The sequence below is a fragment of the Symphalangus syndactylus genome, chromosome 14, assembly GCF_028878055.3.
Source record: "Symphalangus syndactylus isolate Jambi chromosome 14, NHGRI_mSymSyn1-v2.1_pri, whole genome shotgun sequence".
NCBI lineage: Eukaryota > Metazoa > Chordata > Mammalia > Primates > Hylobatidae > Symphalangus > Symphalangus syndactylus.
The window spans coordinates 107,516,841-107,537,426 of NC_072436.2; the positions used below are offsets into that span (position 1 = coordinate 107,516,841).

Here is a 20,586-nt window from a genome sequence, read left to right on the forward strand (position 1 = left end):
CAGAGGTTGCAGTGAGCCAAGATCACACCACTGCACTCCATCCTGGGTGATAGAGTGAGAATCTGTCTCAAAAATTAATTTATTGCTTAGGGCAGAATGCTTTCCCTGCTTACTCTCTTTGCCCTTCCCTTCCGTTCTGTATTAGTCTGTCCTTGCAATGCTATCACGTCCTGAGACTGGGTAATTTATAAAGACGTTGGCTCATAGTTCTGCAGGCTGTACTGGAAGCATGGTGCATCTTCTTCTCTACCAGCATGTCACAGGGCCAGAGTAGGATTAAGAGAAAGAGGGGGGAGCTGCTACACACGTTTAAACAACCAGATCTGACAGTACAAGGGGATGCTGCTAAACAGTTCAAGAGAAATCCGCTCCCAGGTCATCCAGTCACCTCCCACCAGGCCCCACCCCTGACGTTGGGGATTACAATTTAACATGAGAGTTGTTGGGGACACAGGTCCAAACCATATCACCCTCCTTCTTTCCTTCCTTTCTTAACCTCAGTTGGGACTCATGGATTCTTATTTTATTTAGTAATCTGTCATGATCATTATTATTTCAGTGCCCGATTTTCCTAGATTTGCCCCATGGGAGTCCCTACAAGACAGCTCCTCCCCCTCCCCTCCCCATTTCCCATACAAGATTTCAGGCATATAGAAAAGTTGAATTGTACGTGAACACCCACATGCCCCCCACCTAAATGTTATAATTGTTTGCATTTTGTGTTATTTTCTTTATCCCGTATCCACTGTCCATCTGTCAGAGGTGTGTAAACCAGAGCAACCCCATCTTGAATAGGAGCTGGGTAAAATGAGGCTGAGACCTACTGGGCTGCATTCCCAGGAGGTTAAGGCACTCTTAGTTACAGGATGAGATAGGAGGTCGGCATAAGATTTGGGTCATATAAAGACCTTCCTGATAAAACAGTAAAGAAGCCGGCTGAATCCCACCAAAACCAACATGGTGACATCCCACCAAAACCAAGCTGGTGATGAGAGCGTCCTCTGTTCGTTCTCATTACTACATTCCCACCAGCGCCATGATCATTTACAAATGCCATGGCAACATCAGGAAGTTACCCCATATGGTCTAAAAGGGGGGAGGATGGGCCGGGCGCGGTGGCTCATGCCTGTAATCTCAGGACTCTGGGAGGTTGAGGCGGGTGGATCACCTGAGGTCAGGAGTTCGAGACTAGCCTGGCCAACATGGTGCAACCCCGTCTCTACTAAAAATACAAAAAAAAATTAGCCAGGTGTCGTGGCGCATGCGTGTAATCCCAGCTATTCAGGAAGCTGAAGCAGGAGAATCGCTTGAACCTGGAAGGTGGAGGTTGCAGTGAGAGGAGATTATGCCACTGCACTCCAGCCTGGACAACAACAGCAAAACTCAGTCTCAAAAAATAAACACAAAGGGGAAGCATGAGTAATCCACCCCTAATTTAGCATATAATCAGGAAATAACCATAATAATGGGCAACCAGCAGCCCTCGGGGCTGCTCTGTCTGAAGTAGGCTTTCTTTATTCCTTTCCTTTCTGAATAAACTTGCTTTTGCTTTGCAGCATGGACTTGCCCTGAATTCTTTCTTGTGGGAGATCCAAGAAGCCTCTCTTGGGGTTTGGATCCGGACCCCTTTCCTGTAACACATCCATCTATGTTATTTTTGATGCTTTTCAGAGTGAGTTGTAGACATCAGAACACCTTACACCCAAACGGATTATCACACACATCATGAACTAAAGCTCAAAATTTGCTTATAATTCTCCCTGCTCTTAGTCTCCCTCCCTTACTTCCTTCCTCTGGTGGTGTAAAGTTTACATACGATGAAATGTGCACGTCTCAGCTGGGAGCAGTGGCTCACACCTATAATCCCAGCACTTTCGGAGGTGGAGGAGGGCAGATTGCTTGAGGCTGGGAGTTTCAGACCAGCCTGGGCAACATAGGGAGACTCTGTTGCCACAAAAATTTTTTAAAAATTCGCTGAGCACGGTGGTGCATGCCTATGTCCCAGCTACATGGAGGCTGGGTGGGAGGATCGCTTGAGCCTGGGAAGTAGACATTGCAGTGAGCCATGATTGTGCCACTGCATTCCAAGCTGGGCAACAGAATGAGACCCTGTCTCAAAAAAATAAATTAGTGTCTAGTGGTTTCTCCTTGTGGCTTTAATTTGCATTTCCCTGTTGATGAATGATGTTTAGCACTTTTTTTTTTTTCTTGAGATGGAGTTTCGCTCTTGTTGCCCAGGCTGGAGTGCAATGGTGTCATCTCAGCTCACTGCAACCTCTGCAATTCTCGTGCCTCAGTCTCCCGAGTAGCTGGGATTACAGGCCTGCACCACCATGTCTGGCTAATTGTTTTTGTATTGTTAGTAGAGACAGGGTTTCTCCATGTTGGTCAGGCTGGGTCTTGAACTCCTGACCTCAGGTGACCTGCCCACCTAGGCCTCCCAAAGTGCTAGGATTACAGGTGTGAGCCACCACTCCTGGCCAAACACTTCTTCATGTGTGTTATTTGTTCATGTAGCTTCCTTTGAGATTTTTTTTTTTTGCCCATTTATTAAATTGTTTGTCTTTTATTGAGTTGTAGATACTTTTTAATATATTCTACAATAGAATATTTTCTTCCATTTTGATTTTTATGCCTTTTTTTTTTTTTTTTGAGGTGGGGTCTTGTTCTGTTGCCCAGACTGAAGTGCAGTGGGATGATCATGGCTCAAGCATCCTCCTGCCTCAGCCTCCCGCCTCAGCCTCCCAAGTAGCTGGGACTACAGGTACCTGCCACCATGCCCAGATAATTTTTTTTAGAGGCAGGGTCTCCCTTTGTTGCCCAGGCTGGTCTGGAATGCCTGAGCTTAAACAATCCTCCTACCTCAACTTCCCAAAGTGCTAGGATTACAGGTATCAGCCACTGCATCCAGCCTGGCCTGATATTTTTATGCCTTGTAGGTTTTTTTTTTTTTCTTATCACAATAGCTAAGAAATACAGTATATAATGTTGAATAAATATGCTAAGAGCAAAAATTCTTACCTTGTTCTCAATCTTACAAAGAAAATGTTCAAAATTTCCACAAATAATTTTAATGTTTGCTATTGGTTTTGCAGAGTTTTTTTTTGTTTGTTTTTTAGAGACAGAGTCTTGCCCTGTCTCCCAGACTGGAGTGCAGTGGTGCAGTCTCTGCTCACTGCAACCTGCAAACTCCGCCTCCCGGTTTCAAGTGATTCTCCTACTTTAGCCTCCCAAGTAGCTGGGATTACAGGCATGCACCACCACACCACCACAACTGGCTAATTTTTATATTCTTAGTAGAGACAGGGTTTCACCATGTTGGCAGGCTGGTCTTGAACTCCTGACCTCAAGTGATCTGCTTGCCTCAGCCTCCCAAAGTGCTGGGATTACAGGCATGAGCCACTGCTCCTGGCCAGTTTTTATTCTTAAGAATGGGTGTTGAATGTAGTCAAATGCCTTTTCTGATTCTAGTACATATTCATATGGTTTTTCACTTTAATTTTGTTAATAGAGTGAATTAAATTGGTCTTCGGTGTGAAACCAACCGTGCTTTAGTGGGATTCCCTGCACTTTTTCATGTGTATTTTTCTTTGCTTCTATATGTAATTGAATTTGGTTTCTTAATACTTTGTTAAGAAAGTTGGTGTCTGTGTTCATAGCACTACTGGGCTGTAATTTTCCTTTTTTGCAAAGCTCTTGTCAGGTTTGGTGTGAGGTTTATGCCAATTTCATAAACCAAGTCGAGTATTCTCTTCTCTTCTCTTTTCTGAACGAGTTTGTATGAGATTGGTGGTGATGTTCCCTAAACGTCTGATTGACTTTACCAGCGAAGACGTCTGGAGCGTTCTTTGTGGGAGTTTTTTGGAAAACGTATAGAGCTATATAAATGTAGAGCTATTCAGATTTTCTGAACTATTTTGCGAATTAGCTCACTTGATTTCCAGAGTGTCCTGGGAGGGAGCTGGTGTACTTTGATGGATTTCACAAATGTGCCGTTTCTGACATGAGTTACAAGTGTGACATTGTGAATCTAGCAACCTCCTACCCCCAAATTCTTTTCCCTCCTCTCCAAAGCAGCTCATTTCCCTGAGCCGCCCCTGCTCTGTTCTTCTCCACCATCCTCTGCAGGCACCGTCAGGGTCACTGCTGACTCAGCTATGCTGGGCTTCCTCCTGCGGGACAAGCATGAGAAGGCAGGGAACGGCACCAGCGTGCTCAGCGTGACCTGTGTCCTTGCCCAGAACAGCAGCGAGGCCTTGCCTGGAGAGCTCCAGCTGAAGGGCTGGCTTCAGGCCCAGACGAGGAACCTGAGCGCCCAGGCCAGCATCCGGGCCCGTGCAGCCAACCTGGCTCTGGGTGGCTCCTGCTCCTGGGGCCCCGGGCACAGCCAGCTTGCGGGTGGCCTGACACACAATATCAGCACGCTGAGTGATGCAGGTAGGATGAGTGGTCCAGGCAGAACAGCTTCTTCCTCCAAGACTTTTAAGTCCTGGAGCCAAGGGAGTGGGGGGATAAACAAGCCTCCAACCCCCAAATTCACATTCCAGCTTCATTTATTTCCCCTGCTGGCTTCCCCGGCACACCTCCATCTCCTTCCCTGGGCCGTGATTCAGCCAGAACACGCAGCTTCAGGGCACCAGTTGTTACCATATTGACATGCTTCAAATCAGATGGTGACAGCCCCTGACACCAGCCCGCTCCAGGCCTCCCACCCCCCATTCCCTGGGACAGCTCGTGCAGCGTGGATACCTGGCCTAGCCAGGACCCCAAGGATGCCCTCTGGGACCGCAGCTATGAAATAATCCAAACAGCCCCTGCTCGAGCTTCTCAGATGTTCCCTCCAGGCCTGGAGGGGCCCCAGGTGCAGCCGCGAGGGGAGGACACATGATCAGACCCGTTTCCCTCTGAGATTTGGGCCCTTTCCTCAGGGAGCTGGAAATCTTAAGGGGACATGGGTCTTAAAACCGGCTGCGTGTGGCAATTGTGCTGTGAGGTTGGACCAGATGAAATCGCCATTTCTGTGAAATGTAGACAGTTTCAGATGGTTTAACCTGGTATATTGGGGGCAGTAGGACCTGCAGCTGTGGGGCTCAGGGGATCCTCTGGAGAGTAGGTGTGCTGGCCAGGCCCCCGTCGTGTTCCCATCCTGACTAAATGCAGTGGACTGGGCTGAGTGGTCTGTGGGGCTCTGCCCACTGGCCTCTTCCCCCAGGACTCCCCTCCGAGGCAGGGATGCACCTGTCTCTCACCCACGTGGCTTCCAACTGCTCAGCACGCCTGACACTGCAGAACACGGGGGGTCAGCTAGACGCTGCCTTTGGCCTGGAGGACTTGACCCCCGAGTCCCTGGGCCTCCAGCTCCATGCCAGCCTCCGCCACACCCACAGCATGCCCAGCCTCAAGCACTGGGGCCTCCCCTTCTCCTTAGACGGCCACGGGCACTTCCAGGTGAGTGAGGAGGGGGCTGCACCCGGGCCCCCTCGGGGGACAGTGGGTCCCAGGGACACCCAACAGCTTTGCTTCTGCCCAGAGTGTGGGACGAAGTCTGGTGGCCGGGCTGACGGTGATCTTGGATGGCGAGCAGCTCCGTGCAGCCCTGGAGAGGAAGGCAGAGGGTGGCCGCCAGGGGCTGGTGCTGGGGCTGCACCACAGCCTGTCGGGACTGCAGGGCACCCTGCCCTCCCAGCTGGAGGTGAGTGGGTTGGGTGCCCGCGTGGGCCAGGCTGCAGCCTGCACCAGGCCCTTCCTGGTAGAATGAAGACGGTGGAGGCCCTGGTCCCTCAGTTCCTCCCTGGGGCCCCTACCCTGGAGAAGCCCCACACCCGCAGCTGTCTTCTTCATTGTTCTCAGAAATGAAAAGCAGGAAACCACCTCGGTGCCTGTCCCTGAGGGTGGCTAAACCGTCCATGGTGGGAGAGGGAATGTGAGCAGGGCTCCTGGCCTGAAGCCAGGCTGCACCATCGCTGACTGTGTGACCACACGCAAGATGCTTCCTCTTTCCCTGACTTGCGTGACTCAGTTTCCGCATCTGCCACCTCCTCCCATGGTTACTCTGTGGTTCAGTTAGCACCGTACCTGGCGTGGAGGCCCTGCATGCTGGGAGCTCCATTTACCTTCATTTGATGATGATGCTGTGGCTTCGCTCTCAAGTCTCTGTGCAAACGTCTGTTTGGGGTTATTTGCCCACGGTGGCTTCCCCAAAGGGCGGTGGGGTCAAGTGGGATCTTGACACCCACGACAGTCCACTCTGGGGTCAGGGAAGAAGCCAGCCCCTTCCCACCCACTGGTGTCTGTAGGTCAACTGCAGTGGAGATGCCTCGCCCACCCAGCTGTTAGGACGGTGCCGAGGGGACATCGCTGGGCAGCCTCTCGAGGTACGGGGTCTCTGTCCTGGGCTGGATGGTTGTGGTACATAGTGGATCCCTCCAGGGGGGCTGGCGCAGCCTGATCACAGGGGCTGCCTGTGGTGTGGCCCGGGGCTGAGGTCGCTGCCAGGAGATACTCACATGGTTCCCCTCCTTCAAGACCCCCCACATCCCTGATGATACGCACCTGGACTCCCAGTTCCCAGGGGCATCAGCTCAACCTGACGGTCATTGAGTGGTCCCATCTGTAAACACCTACTGGGACCCAAGGGTTGCAAGCCCATCTCTATCATGGGCATGTGGGGTGGCTGTGGGCATGTCCTGGGATCATGAGACAAGTGGACCGTGGAGCTCAGGGCTGGGGTGCAGCTCAGCTCAAGTGGCGTCAAGCTCTCTCTGCTGAGGGTGCAGGCAGGAAGCACAATGCCTTTCTCCTCGTCCTGTCTGCCTCCCACCACTGCCACCCAAGTGTCATGGGCTCAGGCATTTCTATTTTGTGCATGGTAGTATCCCCAGGTTTAAGACGGGGCCTGGCATGTAGTAGGTGCTCAGTCAACATTTTTGACCCATGGAGTAGCAGTTCTTGCCTCATAAAACAGGTGACATAAAACAGTGAGGGGTCTCGCCGCCTGCTGCATGCTCAGGCAGTGATCGCAGATGCTGCCACTGTTGCTGCTGTTTCTTTTCCTTTCCTTTCCTTTTTTCGTTTCCTTTCGTTCCCTTTCCTTTCTGTTCTCCGTTCCATCCCGTCCTTTTCTGAGATGGAGTCTTGCTCATCTGCCCAGGCTTGAGCGTAGTGGCATGGCCTCAGCTCACTGCAACCTCTGCCTACCAGGTTCAAGTGTCTCCTGCCTCAGCCTGCCAGGTAGGTGGGATTACAGGTACCCACCACCACACCCAGCTAAATTTTTTTATTTTTAGTAAAGACAGGGTTTCACCATGTTGGCCAGGCTTGTCTTGAACTCCTGACCTCAAGTGATCGGCCTGTCTCGGCCTCCCAAAGTGCTGGGATTACAGGCGTGGGCCATGCACCCAGCCCGCTCCCGCTGTTTCAATGAAAAACCTGCGTGCATTGGGTACAGGGGTTGCAAACTTGAAGACTTTGGGGGCAGGCAGAGAAATGAAATGTGTCACTGGGCTGTGTGGGGAACTACAGAGTGTGTGCCACGTCTCAAACCCTCCACATCATATGTATCTCTTCACATTTCTTGTTGTAGTAAAATATGTGTAACAACGTAAAACCGTTTTAAAGTATACAACTCGGGGATGCTACATTTGTTCACACTGTTCTACAATCATCAGTGCTTGCAAGTTCCAGAATTTTTCATCACCCCAGTGGAAACCCCATACCCGTCAGCAGTCCCTCCCATCCCCTCCTCCCTGGTCCACAGCAACCACGAATCTGCCTTCCATCTCTATGCGTTCGTCTATTCTGGAAATTTCATACAAACAGAATTATACAAGATGTCATATATCCCAACACTTTGGGAGGCCAAGGTGGGTGGATCACTTGAGGTCAGGAGTTTGAGACCAGCCTGGCCAACATGGTGAAACCCTGTCTCTACTAAAAATACAAAAAATTAGCCGGGCATGGTGGCGCATGCCTGTAATCCCAGCTACTTGGGAGGCAGAGGCGGGAGAATCGTTGGAACCCAGGAGGCAGAGGTTGCAGTGAGCCAAGATTGCGCCATTGCACTCCAGCCTGGGTGGCAGAGCAAGACTCAGTCTCAAAAAAAAAAAAAAAAAAAAACACTCAAGAAATACCAGAGTGAGTGACCACATTAAACTTATCAGCTCAAGGGCCATCAGTTTGCAACCTCTGGTCTAGGGTTGACTGGACCCTGGGAACGCCCAGTCCTGGGGGGGAAGTCCAGGGAGCCAGCTGTGTGGTGACGAGGGCTCAGGCCTGAGTTTCCCCAGCCCTGCCCACTGGGGCGGGGGTGCATGGAAGCGCTCTGTGGATAGTGACAGAGAACTCAGCCCTGGCCTCTCTGCTGTCACACTGAGTCTCTGGATCTGCCCTGAGCCTGAGTGCCTGGGGCCCGTCTGACCTTGGCACCATCAAGGTCAGCGGTGACACCAGCAGAGGCCTAGCAGGCAGGCCTGGGTGTGGCCCAGTGTGGATGGGGACAGTTTGGCAGAGCTGGCCAGCAGTACAGAGCCCCTGAAACTCAGGACAAGTCCAGCCCTGGGCCCTGTGCTGTCATCCCAGAGGGTGGGTGGCACATGATCAGAGCCCAGCAGACCTGGACCTCCTGTGGGGTCCTACGGCAGAGGCGGCTGTCTTCTGCGTAGAGCGGCTTCCCACACACCCAGTACACAGGCATAACCGGGGAAGGCATTAAAATGCAGGTTTGATTCAGCAGGTTTGGCGTGGGGCCTGAGACCCTGCATTTCTCAGCCCGGGTGATGCAGACACAGCTGGGCCGTGGCTCATTCTTTGGGTTGCATTTTTTTTTTTTTTTTTTTTTTTTGAGATGGAGTTTCGCCTTTCGCCCAGGCTGGAGTACAGTAGCGTGATCTCGGCTCACTGCAACCTCTGCCCTCTGGGTTCAAGAGGTTCCCCCGCCTCAGCCTCCTGAGTAACTGGGATTATAGACACCCACTACCATGCCTGGCTAATTTTTGTCTTTTTAGTAGAGACGGGGTTTTGCCATGTTGGCCAGGATGGTCTCAAACTCCTGACCTCAAGTGATCTGTCCGCCTTTGCCTCCCAAAGTGCCGGGATTACAGGCATGAGCCACCGTGCCTGGCCTCACTGAAGGTTTTACTGAGATGGTTGCGGGGTGGCATAGGAGGGAACTATATCTCACAGCAGAGTTTGAGAAACTTTTCCCATCAAGGGCCAGATAGTAAATGTCTTAGGCTCTGTGGCCCTGCAGTCTCTGCCACAATGCCTCCATTCTGCTGCTGTTGTGTTGTGAAAGCAGCCACGGGAGTAGGACGTGAACGTGTTACCGGAACGGGGTCTTGATCCAGACACCAAGGGAGGGTTCTTGGATCTTGTGCAAGAAGAATTCAGGGCTGCTGGTTGCTCATTTTTGTGGCTATTTCTTGATGATGTGCTAAACAAGGGGTGGATTATTCATGCCTCGCCTTTTTAGGCCATATAGGGCAACTTCCTGACTTTGCCACGATATCTGTAAACTGTCATGGCGCTGGTGGGAATGTAGCAGTGAGGACGAACAGAGGTCTCTCTCGTCACCATCTTGGTTTGATGGGATTTAACCGGCTTCTTCACTGCAACCTGTTTTATCAGCAAGGTCTTCGTGACCTGTATCTTGTGCTGACCTCCTATGTCGTCCTGTGACTTAGAATGCCTAACCTCCTGGGAATGCAGCCCGGTAGGTCTCAGCCTTATTTTACCCAGCGTCCATTCAAGATGGAGTTGCTGTGGTTCAAATGCCTCCAACAAACAGGCAGGGCTGTGTTCCGATAACTTTATTTACAACAGATGTAGGCTGTGGTTTGCAACCTGTTTCGCACCAGCCGGGACATCTTGGTCTTCCCAAAGTCTTTCTCCAGCCACCCTCCCCAGGCCCACGCTCCCCTGCCTGCCCCGCTTCCTGATTGGTTTCTCCGTGTTTTCTCTGCGGTCTCCTGGGTGCGTGTGTAGAGTTAACCACGTTGGTCATCAAACCTGCTCCTTCAAGAGGGTCTCAGTTCCTCCCACCACAGTGATGTGGATGGCACTGATAACCCCAGAGTTTGTGGGAGCCAGTGCCAGCTTGACCCGGGCTGGCTGTCTCTGCACAGGGTGGTCCAGCGTCTCCTCGGTGTCATTCCAGGTCTCTGTGGACATTCACAATGGCAGCTCCAGCTTCGAGCATTCTGGGCACGTCCTGATGGGGCCCACATTCCTCAACTACTCTGTGAGCTGCTGTTACCATGATGGGCACCTGGAGGTCTCCAGCCAGAGCTGGCACAACAGTGAGGCTTTGTTGTGGGCGGGGTTCCCAGGCGAGGCCTGCCTCAGCGCTGAGCTGCAGACACATGGTAAGGCACTCAGTGCACAGCCCCGGGACTGGGGAGCTGGCTTCCTCCATGCCTGGGCCAGCCCAGCAGCCTCAGGCCTGGACCTAGGTGGCACCGCCATCAAGCCCAGTGAGGCTCTGGGCTCCAGGACAAGCAAGACAGCCTTGCCCATCAATGACCTGACTCCCGAGGCAGGTGGATTAGGTTTCTACGACTTCCACAACAAAGTCCCACACACTGGGTGGCTTAAAACGTAGAAATCTTAGCTAGGTGTGGTGGTGCATGTGTGTGGTCCCAGCTACTCGGGAGGCTGAGGCAGGGGATCACTTGAGCCAGAAAGTTGAGGCTGCAATGAGCTATGATTACAACACTGTGCTCCAGCCTGGGTGACAGAATGAGACCCTGTCTCAAAATAAAAATAATCCACAGTGGATTGAGGGCCCGCCCGACTTGAATATGACCTTATTTTTGCTTAATTATATCTGTAAAGACCTTGTTTTTAAACAAGGTCATATTCACAGGACAGAGGGTGAGCGGGGCAGGACTTCAGTATCTCTTTTCGGGGGACACGGTTCAACCCATTATGGCGGGAAGATAAAAACAAGAGGAGCCAGCAATGGCTGAGCACTTACTGCATACATGCCAGGGAAGCTGTGTACACACGAGAGCTCAATACAGTACAGCCGTCCCGATCACACAGGCAGAAAGTCGAAGCTCTTAGAGGGGCCTGTGAGCCATCAGAATCCACACCCTTCCCTCATCTGACCTCGTCTCCCAGCCCCCAGCCCTACTTCTTCCACTCCTTGCTATTCTTCAACACGCCAGGCTTGCTGTGGCCCCAGGACCTTGGCATGGGCTGATCCTGTTGCCTGGAATGCGTCTCTCCCACATGCCTGCCTGGTTCTGTCACCTCCCTTAGGTATTTTTCCAATGGCATCTCAGAGAGGCCTCTCTTTTCCACCTCCCCATCCCCTCCCATCCCCTGCCATCCCTCTCCCCAGCTCTGTTATTTGAACACACTGTGTAGCATACAAATACTTTTGTTTCTCATTCTTTCTCTGCTAGAATCAGCAGAATATGTGGTCCGTGAGGGCAGGGATGATTTTTGTCTGCTTTGCTGTGGGATACATAGTAGGTATCGAATGGGTGCGTGAATGAGCCTATGAGATAGGGTTAGGAACGCCATTCCCATTCTGCAGATGAGGAATGGAGGCTCAGAGAGGTTGAGTCACCTGGTCCAGGCCACACAGCTGGTAATGACGGAGTGAGGATTGAACCCAGAGCCATCCTCTGACCCCGACATAGATTATGGAGACTTGGCTCTTGACCATTCAGGACCCCTGGGACTCCCCACTCCCCTAGGGCATCTTCTATTGGCCTCAAACTTTTTTATTTTGGGGGACGGGTGCGATGGCTCATGCCTGTAATCCTAGCATTTTGGGAGGCCAAGGTGGGTGGATCATTTGAGGTCAGGAGTTTGAGACTAGCCTGGCCAACATGGTGAAACCCTGTCTCTACAAAAAAAATTAGCTGAGCATGGTGGTGCATGCCTGTAGTCCCAGCTACTCAGGAGCCTGAGGCACAAGAATCACTTGAACCTGGGAGGCGGAGGTTGCACTGAGCCGAGATCACGCCGCTGCACTCCAGCCTGGGCCACAGAGTGAAACTCTGTCTCAAAAAAATAAGACTTTGGGAGGCTGAGGCGGGCGGATCAGGAGGTCAGGAGATCGAGACCATCGTGGCTAACATGGTGAAACCCCGTCTCTACTAAAAATACAAAAAATTAGCCGGGCGTGGTGGCGGGCACCTGTAGTCCCAGCTACTCGGGAGGCTGAGGCGGGAGAATGGCGTGAACCTGGTAGGCGGAGCTTGCATGAGCAGAGATTGTGCTACTGCACTCCAGCCTGGGCAACAGAGCAAGACTCTGTCTCAAAAAAAAAAAAAAAAAACACTTTATTTTTGGCCCTCAGCCTCCTGAGGGGTGAACAGAGGACAGGATCACATGGGGCATTTGTCCCCAGTCTGAGTTGACTTCAAGGTTTGTTAGGGACATGATAGCCAAGCGAGGGGAGACCATTCCGACCACCTCCACGCCGCTCTGGTTCCCGACCCAGGATGCCTGGGATGGCCGCCCCCAGCCAATAGTGACCTCTCCCTTCTCCCACTGCTGTCCGCAGTCTGCTGTCCCCACCTCCCGGGGACGCTCTCTGCCTGTCGTTAACATTCTTGGTGTCTCTGACAGCCGGGTGCTCCCAGGTGTGGGGATTATGTGCCCTGTCTCCTCATGCCCTGCACGTAGTAGGTACATGTGGTGGAATGTTGAACGAGGAAGGAAGGAAGCATTTCCTAAGGCCTCCTGCATGTCCCACAAGTGGGCCTCTCCCATGTGTTACCACATTCACTCTGGACACTTTTTTCCCTTGAGGCAGGTAGGCTGAGCTCGTCCACCCTGCTGCCCAGATGGGCGGTGCTGGAGCCTGGCTGAGTGTCACTTGGGCCTGAGCCGTGAGCTGCACCCCGTGGGAACCTGGCATCTGACATAGAGTCGGCGCCATCTGTTTGCTCTAGGGCTCCCGGACCCGATGGGCTTCTCTGTGTAGCAAAGGGAGATTAAGTCAAAGAAGAAACTCCTAACTGTGCGCCAGAATCTCCTGTTCTGCACGGGGTGATGGGAAGGACGGGGCCCTCCAGCCAGGGCCAGGTGGCTGCAGGTGGATGTCAGTGGCCACAGTGGCCATTTGTGGAGAGCAGACCTCATGCTGATTCATCAGCAGGCTACTCCTCCGATAATCCTCAGGAATCCCTGCAGAGAAGACTTTCATCCCGCAGTCATTCAGAAAGCACTCACTGCACCCCCGCTGTGTGTCAGGAGCTGTCCTAAGAGAAACCCCGCCCCCAGGGGCTGACCTTCTGGTGGGGTGAGAGTTTAGAGGGCAGGAACCTAACAAGTAGGTGAGCGAGGTCATTTCAGGTTGTGCTGGAAACCACACTTCAGGGAGATGGGATGGAGGATGCCTGGCAGCAAAGGACTGGGAGAGACTTTGGATGGGCAGTCAAGGGAAGCTTCTTGGAGGAGGAGGTGTCATTTCAGCACCTTCAACTTCAGTGAGAGAAGGAGCCACCCAGGCCTAGATCCTCAGGGACAAATTATGACAGATGATGTCAAGGAGGCTCAAAGGGGTTGACCCCACCCAGCACCCACGCCGTGGCAGCCTCGCCTTTTCCTGCTGGTGTTGTGTTTGAGGTCCACAGGGCATGGCCTCTGCTGTAGTCTGGTGTGTTCCTGGGATGGGAAGCGAGGTGAACCTGTCTTCAGTAGCCCATGCCATTCTCTGTCTCTAGAGACCCAGACCCAGGCCAGGGTGGCCCTCCATGGTGGGGACAGTGGAGTCAGCGTGGACCTGGCAGCCCTGGTGGCTCGGCCACGGCACGGCCCACTGCAGCTGGTGGCCAATGCCAGCCACACCGTGCCTGCTCTCCAGAGGCTGGGCCTGCCCTTCACCAACCAGGTAAGGAGTGGATGGGGCAGGACCTCCCTCCAAATTCTGTCCCCTCTGTCCAATTCCTGGTGTGCAGAGGACCTGCTGTGTGCAGGGTGGGTGGGGAGGACCAGGCCTTGGGTTTCCCTAGTACTTGACGATTTATAAAGGCTTCATTCATAACCGCTGTAACCAGGTCTGCTGAGCAGTCTCTGCATCTCCAGTCACAGGGCTGGTGTGGATGGGTGCCCTGGAGCCTCGTCTGGCTCCTGCCCTGCGTCCTTCTGCCCTGCAGTCTTGGGTCAGAATCAAAGCTCCTGCTTGTCAAGCACCTGCCCTGTGCCCAGTCCCCTTCAAAGGGTTTATGGGCGTTCATTAGTCTCATCCTCCTCATGCTCCAGAGACAGGCAGGATGGCACCGTCCTTACCAAGGCCCTCTCCGGTGTTCAGATCCCAGCTCTGCTGCTTGCCAGCTGTGTGGCCTTGGGCAAATTCCTTCACCTGTCTGTGCCCTCATCTCCTCATCTGTAAAACGGGGATGATGATATTACCTCTAATGTGGAGGCTGTGAGGATCGAGTGAGTTCATCCCATTAATGCCTGAGTAGATGCTTAAGCACCTGCTGTGATGAAGGCGAAGATGAAGAAGAAGATGCTGATGGTGCGACAATGATTATTATCATCGTCATCATCATCTCTGGGTCACACGTGAGAGTGTGGGTGACTTGCCCAAGGTCAGCTAGCAAGTAAGCAGCAAAATAGGGACTCAGACTTGGCACCCAGGCCCTTCCTCACTGTGTCCTCCTGCCTCGGTGAAGAGGAACCCACGTGGGGCCATGCCCTGACCACTGTCACTCGGCATGAACTCGTCCTGCTTGGCTGGGTCCTCATTCTCCAGGAGCCACAGAGTGTATTCCAGAGCCAGGCGCCCATGCTGCTTTCACACCCTCCTGTTTCAGATTACCCAGCAACCCCTGCCCCAGTCCACTCTGCTGTGGAAGCAGGGAGCAGCTCCCGGGGGGTCAGGCGGCCAGGATGTCACCCCTCCTGCAAAGAATCTCTCCCCTGTATCCCACAACCGAGTGGACTGGATACCCCGTGCCCCTGACTTCATCTAAACCCTTTCCTGGCCTCGAGGTCAGGTGACAGGGAGCCCTCCTGGGAGCACATTCTCTGCCGACGTCTGGGCTGCAGCTGTCCTTTGGGAGCCCCTGGTGGGCACTACCAACCTGAGCTGCAGTGGGGGCTGGCCCCAGCCCTGCATCCTCAGCACCCGTGAGAGTGTTGGATGAGCCAGGCCATGCTGGGGTTGGGGACAGGGACGTGCTGGGCTGTAGAACTTGGCTGGGGTTCCCACTCGGCCTGTGAGGCTCCTCAGCTGTCTACACCCACACATCTCACAGCCTGCTCCCTCCGCAGCTCATGTTCCAAGGACTCTGGGAGGCAGAAGAGATGAGTTCCACGCTGCAGCTGACCTGCGATTCTCAGGCCACCTTGGTCCTTGACATCCGTGGCCAGAACCAAGCAGTCAGGTGAGGGGGACCCCAGGAGGAGAGGAGTCAGGGGGAGGAAGCATTGGCTGGGCACCTGCTGTGCACCATCGCTGGACACAGCACGTCTCAATCCTCTGCTCAGCCCCGCTGCATAAATATGGGCAGGGAGGCTCAGAGAGGCCACGAGACTTTTCCAAGGTCACACAGCTATAAAAATTTCTCATCCTCTCCAGGCAGGGCGCTGATGAGTTCTCGGTCTCAGAAACTAAGTGCATCCCAGGCCCCACTTATTAGTAACTATCAGTGCCCTTAGGGCTGGGGGCCTGGTGAGGTGCTTGGTGCTCTTACGTGTGCACTAAGTCAGGGGCCACCAGCCAGGCTCTAGCGCTCAGGTCTCAGCAGTGAGGGAGGGGGTGAGTAAGCCACTTGTTGAAGGGGTAGACGAGTGGTTCTCACCTAGGGGCGAGTTTCCCCCCAGGGACTTTTAGCAAAGCGTGGGGAATTTCTGGTTGCTACACTGGGGAGGAGGACGCTGTGAGGGTCAGTGTATAGAGGCCACGGATGCTCCTAAGCATCTTACAGTGCCCAGGACACACCCACGACTGTGAAGTCCATGAGCCACGTTGTCAACTGTGCCAAGGCTGAGACATGGAGGTGGAGAGGAACCTGACAGGAGGGTGCAGCACCCTGGAATTAGCAACAGGGGAGACAGGCCTGGCACAGTGGCTCACACCTGTAATCCCAGTGCTTTGGGAGGTCGAGGTGGGCGGATTGCTTAAGCCCAGAAGCTCGAGGCCAACCTGGGCAACATAGTGAGATCCCCATCGCTACAAAAAAAATCTTAAAAATGAGCCCGCTATGGTGACGCATGCTTGCAGTCCCAACTGCTCAGGAGGCTGAGGCAGGAGGATCACTTGAGTCTGGGAGATGGAGGCTGCAGTGAGCAGGGATGTCACCACTGCACTCCAGCCTGGGCGACAGAGAAAGACCCTGTCTCTAGTGAAGAAGAAAAAAAAAAGAAAAAGAGAAAAACGTGGAGAGTATAGGCACGCTGGCCTGGAGGAGTGAGGGGAGGGGTGCTGTGTGAGGAGGATCCCTGGGAGGGAGCCAGGGGGGTAAAATCCTGCTGTCCAGACTCTCCTGGGGCTCCCATGGGACCAGCCCAAGAAAGCTCATTGATGGACTCATGGAAAACTTGAAGCCCAGAGCCACGCTTAACCCTTGATACCAATGGGGAAACTGAGGCTCAGAGAGGGGCAACCGAGAAGCTTGCCCCTGGTGCCAGAGCTAGGCAGAGGCCAGGCTGGGACTCAAATCCAGGTAACTTGGCTCCAGAGTCCAGCCCTAGCCAGGGCACCGTATGGCCCTTGGGCCTCGGTGTGATCCTGGCTCTCTAACTCTCTCTCAGGGGAGTCAGCTTGGTCTCGACCTGGCCCTGGGGGCACTGGACAAGGTGCTGTCTCGCCAGCTTCAGGCGTTCTCTTTCCTTCCTTCTAGCAAAGAGCTGCTGTTCTCAGGCCGGCATCGCCTCCCCTCCCTCCTGGGTCTCTGCCCCAGCTCAGCCTCAGCCTCAGCTAAGGTAACTGTGCCCCAGCTGCCTGGCTCCTAACTGGTTCCAGATGCCCAGCCCGAGGCAAAAGGGGGCCAGGCCCCTCTGGGGAGTGTTAACGCATGCACATCTGTTCACCAGCCTGCAGCAGGCTCCGGTGGGCAACCCTCGGAAACCCCTGGCTCCAGCTTTCCCAAACATACCCAGGTTTACATTCCTGGGCCAGCCCCCGTGGCCTGCAGTCAGGCCCACAAGCCCTTCGGGAGATGGGGGAGGCCTCCTCACCCAGTGCCTGGCGCCTGGCATTGCCTCACCCAGCGTGGCACACTTGTAGATGCTGGAGCAGATGACACAGCCCTTTGGAGCTGAGCCAGCGTCACCCCCATCTCTGCCCCGCATGTAGGACTTGGGGGTCGTAGGAGTGGACAGGAGGGCCTAGTAGTCTTAGGCCAGGTTCCTCTGTCCCTCCGAGCTGTCATTGTCTGTGCCCAAATCTGGAGCTCCTGGAGGGCATGCCTAGTGCCTGGCACAGGACCCAGCACACAGTAGTTGTTCAGTAAAAAAAATAGGGCATGAATAGGTGAGTGCATGCATGAATGGTCACATCTGCCAACTGGTCACTTCATTTTCCTACCAGCCACCATGTTCTGGTAGGCACTCTCCCAGCCCTGGCCCAGGCCACCTTTGTCTACAGAGCGTGCGTTATGTGCTGGGTCCCCTGTTGCATTTACACATGATTTTGGATTTCCTCAAACTTCGCTACAACTGCACAGTCATTCAGGGAACTTCTTTATTTATCTATTTATTTTATTTATTTTTTGAGACGGAGTCTCTCTTTGTTGCCCAGGCTGGAGTGCAGTGGCACAATTTCGGCTCACTACAACCTCTGCCTCCCTGGTTCGAGCAATTCTCCCGCCCCAGCCTCCTGAGTAGCTGGAATTACAGGCGTGCACCACCACGCCTGGCTAATTTTTGTATTTTTGGTAGAGACAGGGTTTCACCATGATATCCAGGCTGGTTGCAAACTCCTGACCTCAAATGATCCACCCACCTCGGCCTCCGAAAGTGTTGGGATTACAGGCGTGAGCCACCGCGCCCAGCCTTATTTTTTATTTTTAAAATTTCTTTTTGAGACAGGGCTTTGCTGTGTCACCCAGGCTGGAGTGTGGTGACGTGATCATAGCTCACTGCAGCCTCAAGCTCCTGGGTGCAAGTGATTCTCCTGCCTCAGCCTCTGGAGTAGCTGGGACTACAGGTGGTACCACCACACCTGGCTCCATTCCGGGAGCTTCTTAGTTTTTTCCCAAGTTTTTTTTTGAGTCATTTCAACCTATATAAAAGCTACTGTAGGACAGTGAACATTGACCAATTGTTAATATCTTTCCATCTTTCTTATCTATGTTACATAAATTTGTATCATCAGACACATTTTTTCTGTATCATTAAGAATTAATATAGAGATGTTTCTGAAGACATCACCTTTTTACTCTGAAATACTTCAACTGTTTCCTGTAACAAGGATATTTTCTGATTTAACACAGTAATTACAACATTCAGGAAGCTGAGCGTTGAAGTAATACCTTCATTTAATGTACAGCCCATATACAATTTCCCAGCTTTCCCACTAACGTTCTTTCAAAAAACTGTTTTGTTTTGTTTTAAATCCGGGATGCAGGCCAAGATCACATAGCATGCGTAGTTGCCATGTCTTTTTAATTTTCTTAATCTAGAACAGAGGTCTACAAACTTTTATTGTAAAGTAAAATGTTGTGGGGGTTGAAGGACTTATGGTCCCTGTTACAACTACCCAGAATTGTCACTGTAACACAAAAGCAGCTATAGATGATATGTAAGTGAACAGACATGGCTGTTACAATAAAACTTTTTATAAAATCAGGTTGTGGGCCAAATCTGACCCAAAAGCCAACTCCTGATCTAGAATATTCTCCTTCTACACCCTACATCTCCTTACCCAATGTTTTGTTTTTTTATTTTTTATTTTTTATTTTATTTTTTGCTTTTTTTGAGATGAAGTTTCACTCTGTCACCCAGGCTGGAGTGCGGTGGCACGATCTCAACTCACTGCAACCTCCGCCCCCTGGGTTTATGCAATTCTCCTGCCTCAGCCTCCTGAGTAGCTGGGATTACAGGCGTGCACTACCATGCCTGGCTAATTTTTGTATTTTTAGTAGAGATGGGATTTTGCCACGTTGGCCAGGCTGGTCTCGAACTCCTGACTTCAAATGATCTGCCCACCTCAGCCTCCCAAAGTGCTGGGATTACAGGCATGAGTCACTGCATCTGGCCCCCCGACATTTTATTATACAATTTTTTTAAACACTAAAAAATTGAAGTAATTTTACAGTGAATACCCACATACCTAGATTTTCCTGTTTACATTTTATTTCACGTAATCACATAGCTCTCCATCCATCCATCTTATTTTTGGATACATATCAAAGTAAGTTGCAGATATAATTCCCCCTAAACATTTTATTATCATTAACCACCTTAAAAAAAGTCCGAACTGGATGCAGTGGTTCATACTTGTAATCCCAACACTTTGGGAGGCCGAGGAAGGAGAATTGTTAGAGTTCAGGAGTTCAAAACAGCCTACAACCTAGGGAGACCCCATCTCTACAAAAAATTAAAAAATTAGCCAGGCATTGTGCTGTGTACCTGTATCTCAGCTACCCAGGAGGCTGAGGTATGGGAGAATTGCTTGAGCCCGGGAGGTTGAGGCTGCAGTGAGCTGTGTTCACGCCACTGCACACTCTAGCCTGGATGACAGAGCAGACAGACCCTGTCCCTGTCTTAAAGAAAAAAAAAAACAAAAGAAAAAAAAAAATCCTGCACTGACAATTTTGAAGTGTCCAGGAAGTTATTTTGCAAAACATCCTCCTAATGTGGATTTGTCCAATTGTTTGTTGAAGATAAGATTCAGGTTGAACATTTTTGACAAGGGGTATCACTAACGTAATGACACACCTAGTGAGCTAGTTAAAAATACCAGCTGTTGGCTGGGTACAGTGGCTCACACCCGTAATCCCAGCACTTTGGGAGGCCGAGGTGGGCAGGTCACCTGAAGTCAGGAGTTGGAGACTGGCCTGGCCAACATGGCGAAACCCCGTCTCTACTAAAAATACAAAAATTAGCTGGGCATGGTGGCACATGCCTGTAATCTTAGCTACTCATGAGGCTGAGGCAGAAAAATCACTTGAACCCGGGAGGCGGAGGTTGCAGTGAGCCGAGATCGTGCCTCTGCACTTCAGCCTGGGCAACAGAGCAAGACTCCTTCTCAAAAAAACAAAAAAACGGCTCTTGAACATCTTCCCAGAGACTCCATTTTTGTAGGTTTTAAGTGGGAGCCCAGAATCTATATTTTTAGTAAGTTCCCCCCCCAGTGATGCTGCTTTTCAGCCAACCTGGAACTTAGCACATTATTTCATACAATTTTCACAACAACACATAATAAAATAGGTGTCCTTATCCCTGTTTTTGGATTAGAAGGCTTGGGTGGTTAAGGAACTAGCTGGAGATCACTCACCTCCCAGTGGTAGATCCACACCTGGAGTTCTGTTGTGTTTGATGCTGACAGGCACCCAAGCATAGTTCTTTCTGCTAGACTGCCCCCCTGCTGTCTGCAACAGTACTGCAACTAGAATTCTTGGCTGCTGGTGCCAGGCTGGTAGATATTTTCAAGTCAATGTTATAGCAGGGAGGGCA

General features: G+C 52.1%; 1 protein-coding gene across 1 annotated transcript in view; it reads left to right on the top strand.

The window, feature by feature from the left end:
• Positions 1-20,586, top strand: part of LOC129462622 (uncharacterized) — a 154,158-nt gene that overhangs the window by 99,488 nt on the left and 34,084 nt on the right. Inside the window, exons 39-46 of the mRNA XM_055242744.1 lie at positions 4,129-4,437; positions 5,213-5,448; positions 5,531-5,692; positions 6,297-6,374; positions 10,154-10,361; positions 13,683-13,849; positions 15,238-15,350; positions 16,809-16,890. Of these exons, the coding sequence (XP_055098719.1) occupies positions 4,129-4,437; positions 5,213-5,448; positions 5,531-5,692; positions 6,297-6,374; positions 10,154-10,361; positions 13,683-13,849; positions 15,238-15,350; positions 16,809-16,890 (1,355 nt within the window). The remainder of the gene's footprint in view (positions 1-4,128; positions 4,438-5,212; positions 5,449-5,530; positions 5,693-6,296; positions 6,375-10,153; positions 10,362-13,682; positions 13,850-15,237; positions 15,351-16,808; positions 16,891-20,586) is intronic.